General features: G+C 32.0%; 1 protein-coding gene across 1 annotated transcript; it reads left to right on the top strand.

Annotated features, from left to right (window-relative positions):
• Positions 1 to 4336: 4336 nt before the first annotated feature.
• On the top strand, positions 4337 to 6711 carry LOC124930878 (WD-40 repeat-containing protein MSI4-like; the record flags this gene model as incomplete). The annotated part of the gene is made up of 12 exons (XM_047471250.1): positions 4337 to 4408; positions 4726 to 4791; positions 4893 to 4967; positions 5168 to 5243; positions 5327 to 5528; positions 5633 to 5714; positions 5800 to 5873; positions 5952 to 6054; positions 6144 to 6218; positions 6306 to 6379; positions 6448 to 6547; positions 6640 to 6711. Coding segments are annotated over 12 exons (1071 nt in total), but the record flags the coding sequence as incomplete, so codon positions are not given.
• Positions 6712 to 8665: the final 1954 nt, after the last annotated feature.

Raw genomic sequence — 8665 nt, 5'->3', positions numbered from 1 at the left:
CTTATATAATTTTATATTTATAATAATATTTAATAATTAATATTATATATAATATGTATATTTTTATATTTACTTAATTTTAAATATTAATAAATTACTTAAATTAATAAATAATCAATTAAAAATAATTTATATAAATATATTAATTTTTATAAGTTTTTATTAATATATAATTTTAAATAAAATAAATCATTAATTAAGTATTTTTCCAACATATTCTTTTTTAATTTTATAATTATTTTTGTAAATAATAAATTAAATAAATAAAATTTATTTTTTATTTTTTTTATTCTTTATATACTCTCTTTTATTGTTTATTTTTATTCATTATAAAATTTTATAAAACTTAATTTATTAATTATTTTTAATAATTATAAAATAAATAAATAGTAATATTTTTTTTTGGGAAAAACGACTTATCGTCATTTCATTAAAAATTCAAAAATAGGAAAAAAACCACGAGTTTAAGAGATCATTCTAGACAGGCCTAGAATGATTTTGAAGTCGTAACATTCTGAGTAAAAGCTAAAAAGCTAAAAACGTAAATGAATTATCTAATTACAATGCTTCAATTCTAGTAAGTTTAAAAAACGGTAAATTCCAGTTCTTACAGATATTCCAGTTCTGCTCCGTGCTTGGAATTCTTGTCCACGTTCCCGCGAGGGCGCTGTAATCCGATACAATATCTTTCCATAACTCTTCAACGCTCCTGCGGGTTCTGTCATATACCCTTGCATTTCGTTCTTGCCAAATGTTATACACCACTACTCCAAAGCCGCACTTGAACACGCTTGTTGCAAATCTATTTCACTTAGCTTTGAGTAGTGCTGCATCTTTGATTTCATTCCATTCGCTCGGGAAACTGATCAGCTCCAGGCTTTTATAGAATCTGTCCCAAAGCTCTGAAGCAATATAGCAGCTCCCGAATAGGTGATCTATGGTTTCTTCATTTCCTCTACATAGAAGACAGTTCGTGTCCGGGATATACTTGCTGATACGATCACGAGTGCTGAGTCTTTCCCAGAAGGCGAGTGTTAGGATCTATGTCGCGGCTGGGGAACCAGAGTCTGGCCGGTTAGCACCTTCACTCAACGGTTGGTGTTTAATCCGGTTAGAGATTAACACCGGGGTTTCAATACTACACAAACTGTCACAAACCCTTGAACCTAGTTCAAGTGCGGAAGTGGTTTGTTTCAGGTTGAAGCAGCACACACACAGGATGAATAGAACCGGATTTGGATAGGGTCGGTTTGGAGTTTGCTGGGTCGCTTTTGGGATTTAGTAAGTCGATTTAGGCAGGGTCGGTTAGTACGTAAAGCCGGCATAAAGTAATAACAAGACAGGTTTTTATGGATGTTCGGAGATAAAACTCATACGTCACCCCTTCCTCTCGAAACCGCGAGAAGGATATTCACTAAGGAATACACACACACAATCCGATCGAGACTTATTTTCTGCTCGATAAACACTCGTACAATTCTCACCGAAATTGTATTTTTACTTCAAATGAACACTTGAGCTCTAAATCTTGTAGAGAGATAAACTTGCAATCAATAATTCTTGGAGCTTGTAGTTGGTAGAACTGGTAACCGTATTTACTCCTCTTCAGCTCCTTCTTTTATAGGTGAAATGTGCCAACGGTCACATTTCATCTCCTTGAATCTGATTGGTTGAGCAGAGGTTCAGTGATTCAGACCTCACAGTTTATGCTTCCAATGTGTAGGTCAAACCAGCTAGGTTTGTCTTTTACTTAATATGACAACTATCGGTTGGACAGTTGCCTGCACCTGGAGGATTGCGCCTCTGATTTATCCTGGAGTGGGAAGATCTTGTCGGACGGTCTTCTACAGCCTGTAGATTGTCCTCAGACTTGTATGAATATGGCAATACTAAGGTCTGTCCCTTTGGTATCATCTTCAACAGATACTCAAAGTGTCTATTTACACCGATCGGTTGTTTAGGTTAACCGGATGACTTACGATTTTTCATAGCTTTAGGTTAACCGAATGTCCAACGATTTTGACCTTCTTATCTGACCAGTCTTGTCTTCTTGATCGGTTAGGTTCTTGGTCGGTTGGGTTGCTTGACCGGTTGAGTTATTTGACCGGTTGAATTCTTTAACCGTTCCTGCACAGGAAGTTTGTTTTTGTTAAGTTCTATTTAACCAATCTAATTTTATCTAACAATTTCTCCCTTTTTGATTATTTTCCTTAAAATATTCAAAACCAAGTAAGGATTAAAATGTAGGCCGGTTGTTATAAAAGTTTATTTGGCCGGATTTTTGGAAAATGACTTAGAAAAATTTTTCAAAAAATTTTTCGAAAAATTTGAGAAAAATTTTATAATTTAATTTTTTTTATCTTTATTAGCGAGCCATAGGATGAACTCGTGTCTAGGGATAATCTTCGTTGACCATACAAGAGGAGCCCATTCTACATTCTGTGCATTTTCCTAGGTTACCTCCCATATTTTCTTCGATACCAGCTTCCCATTGTCCTCAGCTTTCTATTCATGAATATCTGGTCTGTCGTGTAGTTGTATGTTACTTATATGATCAAGTATCCTCTGTCCTTCTGGATTTCTTCTCAGGAGTGAGTCCCAATTTCCATCTTTAATGTCTCTAATTTTTGCTTCCGTGCAGTCCCTTCTGATGCAGATATTTTGAAACTCCTCCTTGTGGATGATAGGCTGGTTTTCGAAGCAGGGTCGTGCCAGAATAGAGTTCCTTTCCCGTCCCCTAGAAGGATGTCATAAAGATCTGCAATATCGCTTCTTAGTTTAAGAATCTTTTTTAGAGACCAGCTCATACCTTCATGAATTTTGCAGGTCCAGATGTTGGTTTCGTATTTCATAAACCTCGTATGCACCCATTTGATCCATAGTGACTCCTGATTACGCTCTAAAGCCCACATATGCTTGAAGGTGAGAGCTTTGTTCCACTCGATACAGTTCTTCAATCCGATGCCTCCCTCGTCCTTCGGTTTGCAGAGAGCGGTCCATTTGACTTTTTTTCCTCCTCTTCCGCTACTGCCCCAGATAAAGTTCCTCATCAGTGTATCGAGCTCCTTCATTACCTTCTTCAGAATGACCATTTGTTGCGCCTAGTAGCCAACTATGCCCATGACCATTGTTTTGATAAGTTCGATCTTCCCTGTATAAGAAAGTTTTTTCGCTGCCCAGTCAGATATCGTGTTTTTTACCTTTTCAATCAGCAGCTTGTAGTGTGAGATCTCGATCTGCTTCGCGGTTAACGGAATTCCTATGTACCTTACGGGAAAACTTCCATCCTTGATGTCCATGATGTTGAAGATGTCCTGCTTTGTTTCGTCATTTACGCCTCGATAAAATGCCACACTTTTGCTTTCATTAATAGTTAAACCTGTAACCTCAGAAAAGAACGTTAGTACAACCCTAATAGTTTTAATGGAATCAATGTCTACGTGCGCTAGAATGAACAAATCGTCAATAAAGCATAAATGGGTTACCTCCTCTACCTCACAGAATGGGTGAAAGATGTATGGACGATTCTTTCGGAACATCGCGAAGATGCTCTCAAAGATCGCCATGATATCTACGAAAAGGTAAAAAGAGAGGGGGTCCCCTTGCCTTACCCCGTTTTCACCCTTGAAATAGCCTCCGTGGACTCTATTGACACTAACAACAAAGAAGGATAATGAAACGCACTGCATAATCCAATCAATAAAAATCATGGGAAAAGTAGAAACAACTAGAAAGTCTCGAATGACTTCCCATCTAACATAGTCGAAAGCTTTTTTGATATCTATTTTGAAAGCCACTCTCGGGGATATTTTCTTATTCCCGTAGCCTTTTAAAAGGCTCTACATGAGAAGAATATTATGAGAGAATGTCCTACTTGGGATGAATGCAGATTGATTAAGATTTATAATTTTTCCTATGACATTTTTAAATCGTTTAGAAATGATTTTTGAAATTATTTTATAAATCACATTGCAGCAGAAAATTGGTCTAAAATCTTGTACTTTCTCGAGTACCGCAGTTTTGGGGATCAAGGTTAAGACCGCTGTATTCCATTGCTTTAACATCTTCCTGTTCTTGAAAAACTCCAGAACCCCATCAGTAACGTCTTTACCCACAACCGACCAATTGTCTTTGAAGAACTGTGCATTAAACCCATCAGGACCTAGGCTTTTATTCCCATCAATACTAAACAGAGCTTCTTTAACCTCAACCCTCGTGACCACCCTTATCAACATATCACACTGGTAAGTGTATCAATCCTAACATTGTAAAAATAATAATTCATTCTCTTTTTCAATGTTCTACCAATGGATTAATGTATGTTTTGGTTGCATGATCTTTGCTGTTCAATGAAAAGTCTAGTTCTCCATTTGTGAAGAAATTCAAAACAATAATTCACCCTGGAGAGGTATTAATTATTTTAGTTGTTTTATATATTTTTTTCATAATTAGAATATAGGGATGTTCTAAAATTAAACATGTTAATTTGAAATTATTATTTAGAGGCCCGATATTCTTGACATCTTGTAAGCCTTATCTGCAATATGCATTAATTATTCTAGATTGACATTATAGTCTTTCAGTTTTATAGATTGTTCTATAAATATGATCACTAGTGTATATATGTGTTGTAAAGATTCCAGGCCGCTATTATCCATAATATTATATATCATTTCATCTTCATTCTGTAAACACAAATCTTGATTGTATATGGAATCATCACAGGTGAATCGAATCAAAGAACTTCCTCAAAATAGAAATATTGTGGCCACTCACACTGACGGTCCAAATGTATGCATCTTGTTGCGTTCTTCTATATTTGAATTATAATTAGACACTTAAGATCCATTAAGTTTTTTCTATCTCAATCTAAAGCATTCAGTCCTGTTCAGGTTCTAATTTGGAATGTTGAGAGCCAGCCTAATCGACAAGCTGTGTATGGAGCCCGAAATTCTTGTCCAGATTTGGTACGTGATGTTGCACAATAAAATGTTGTCATGATACAATCATTTCTACAAATATATACAGTTATATCTTATACACTTAAATTTGCAGATTTTAACTTAATTATTTCATATATTAAGAAACATCTTTGAATGCTATTTATTTTGAGTTGTAGTTTATAATAGAGTTCTAATGCATAAAAGAATCATTACTTAACATGCAGGTACTTATTGGGCATAAAGAAAATGCAGAATTTGCTCTTGCCATGGGCCAAACTGAACCTTTTGTGCTTTCTGGAGGTTGGAAACTCATTATACCTTTGAAATATTTTTAGTACAAATTATTTTTCTTATATTTAATAAATACAATTTTTTTATATTAGGTAAGGACAACTTGGTGGTTCTATGGAATATTGAAGATCATATCTCCACATTGGCCTTAGAGACACCATCTGGTGGTGGTAGAACCATAAAAAACTCCAAGGCTGGTGGGAGTTCTGTTGAAAGTATTACTACTCTTCATCCTCGAGGTACCTATCTAGGACATCAAGATACAGTTGAGGATGTACAATTTTGCCCTTCAAGGTAGAGAAATTACATTTGTAAATTGATCTTTAGGCTTGATATTTCAATCTATATGCAGTTTATGATATTTTTTAAGTAATTTTTTTTTTTTGTATGTACTAAAGTGGACAAGAGTTCTGTAGTGTGGGTGATGATTCATGTCTCATACTTTGGGATGTAAGGACAGGTTCAAATCCAACTATCAAGGTACCTACACTCCTTTAAATTACCTCAAGAAGCTTACAAAATTGATTTTTTTTTATTAAAACTTGATTCTCTATCTCTTTTTCAGGTTGAGAAAGCTCATGATGCTGACATTCATTGTGTTGATTGGAATTCACATGATCTTAACCTTATTTTGACTGGGTAAGCATTGAAATGTGTTTTTTTATTGTTTTTTTTCATCTTTTGTGATTCTGAATTAAATTTGGTATTATTCAACAGATCAGCTGATAATACAGTAATGATGTATGACCGTAGAAAACTTACTTCTGGATTACCCGTTCATGTATTTGAGGGTCACAATGCTGCTGTTCTGTGTGTACAGGTTTGAAAAATATGATGACTACTGTTTTCTAAATATTTTCATAAAGGGAAATAATATAAAAAGAACAAATGCTTCAATTTGTTTTTCAGTGGTCTCCCGACAAGGCATCAGTTTTTGGAAGTTCATCGGAAGATGGAACATTGAACTTATGGGATCATGAAAAGGTTTGAAACCTAATTAATATATGATGAATTGTTTTTTATTGCAAATTGATTTCAAAATAAATTTTTTAAATTTCATTCATGTTGCAGATGGGCGGAATGCAAGAACTTGGTGGATCATCAGATAGTTCACCAGGCTTGTTATTTAATCATTGTGGTCATAGGTAAGAAACTTATTATTGTATTTCTTTCTTTCTTTTTATATTTATTTTTTTTGGATATATCTATTCAGAGGCAAAGTTGTGGATTTCCATTGGAGTTCTTTTGATCCTTGGACAATCGTTAGTGTATCGGATGATGGAGACAGTATTGGCGGTGGAGGTACTATGCAGGTAATAATTGTTTTTTAGTAATTTCTATTGTTATGAATAATTAATATGGTTAGATTATTAAATGAGTAATTGGTAAATGTTGTTGTTTTTAGATATGGAGAATTATAGACATGATTTACCGACCACGAGAGGAGGTTCTGGCTGAGTTAGAGAATTATAAGTAAGATATAATCAATTTCAACTAACACCTCTTAATACATTATTAATTTTCTTTTGTTTTTAACACCGATATGATGGGCTAAACTTTAATGTCTTCGATCGTTATTATGTAGTCATTTTAATCAATGGTATCAAAATATTTTTTAAATTACTTGTCCTATTTCATTAGTGTTATATCCTACTATAATAAATAAAGTTGGAGAGTTTTCAAGAATAGAGTGAAAAATGCTAAGAAAACTATGTTTTAATTTTGATCTAAACAAAACAATTAGACCAAAGATCCCAAAAAGCTTGTACCAGCTATAAGCCATGTAAGATTCAACACTCTAATGCATATTAAATCCATACACAATGAAGTGAGCTTGTTTGTTGTTTGGGTTATTTTGAAATTTTATTGAGTTTTTTTAAAATATTTTTTTGATAAAAAAATATTTCATAATTTATTTTTGTGAGGATAGTATAACCTACTAGGATAATTTAAAGGGACAATTATGGTGCGAATCCTTATTGAGATATTGAGTAGTACTAACTTCTTAAATTGAAAAAATCATTAAAAATAATAATTTTTTTTATAAATACAAAGGTTTTCAAACCGATAGTAAGGCCTCTTTAATTTTTTTTGTTTGTAAGAAGATGCATGACAATGCCATCTTTCTATTTAAAATATACATTTCATTAATATTAGACCAAAAAAATTTATTTTATTGTTTTTAAGAATTCTCTTAGAGTTTTTTATGATTATTTTAATAAATATTAATTTATTTAAAAAATGTTAAATGTGATAATTGTGAAAAGATGAGTAGTTTTTGGTTAAAATATTTAAAATATATTAATTTATAATAATAATTTTAGTTTTTGTAAATAAATAATATTTTAATGCTTTGATTAATGAATTGAATAATTTAGATGATGAGAGAGTGAATAAAATTATGTATATTAACATTTATATTAAATTTAATTTTAATATTTATTTATTTAATGTATTTAATTTTAATATTTATTTAATCTATTTTAATATATAATATAATATTTAATTTTAATTAAGTATGTTTAATTATAATTATAAATATATTTTATATTTATAAATTTCAAGAGAAGAAGGTGCAGGATAATTTGAAAATGAAAAGGGTGTTCTGCATTATTTAGTATAACCTGAATGGATCCGATCGAGATGTGTTCCACCATGGCCAAAGACAAGCTTCAGGTACAATACATCTCTCTCCGTTCGAAAATAGGGTTTCTTGATCTTTTCTCATTTCCTAAATCTTGACTTAGCCGTCATTTAATCAACTTTATGAATCATTGATATTTAGAAACTATTTTTGTCACGGATTTTATACATGTGTACTAGATGAGATTATTTGAAACTAAGGTTATATTTAAACTTAGTATAAGTCAGATTAATAAATTTATTGATATTTTTTTTTTTAGATTTGGATATATGGTTAGTAATATTATTTTTAAAAATTTCATTGAAATATGTGGTGACAACGCATCAATAAGGTGGAGACAAATTAACTCAATAATATTATCTTAAATATTAATTGTCTCCGTTGAATTTAAATATAAAATTTAAAACCAAGCAATTACATTATACTAGAATCACCACTAAAGTCTACTACCATCAACAATTATAATAGTAAAATCATCCATTATGGATTAAATTGTACCAAATTTCTATCTATAAGTAGTGTACAGAAAAAGAAGAAGATAATGCATGAACATATATAATCTTCCTTATGTCGAGCATTCGAGCGAAAAAGGGCTAATCACTTTGATAGAACTTTATTAATTAAAGTGTTCTAGTTTATTATGATTTCATTAATTTTGTTTTATATATATATTAATTTGTTTAATGTATAGTGCGATGAATGTAATAACAAAAACACGAAATGAGGTGTACCATCCATCCTTCCACCAAGAAGAAAAATAGCAAAGTTGTGACTAACTTATTCGGTC

The sequence above is a fragment of the Impatiens glandulifera genome, chromosome 1, assembly GCF_907164915.1.
Source record: "Impatiens glandulifera chromosome 1, dImpGla2.1, whole genome shotgun sequence".
In the NCBI taxonomy this organism is placed as follows: Eukaryota; Viridiplantae; Streptophyta; class Magnoliopsida; order Ericales; family Balsaminaceae; genus Impatiens; species Impatiens glandulifera.
This window is presented reverse-complemented; position numbering and strand designations above follow the sequence as displayed.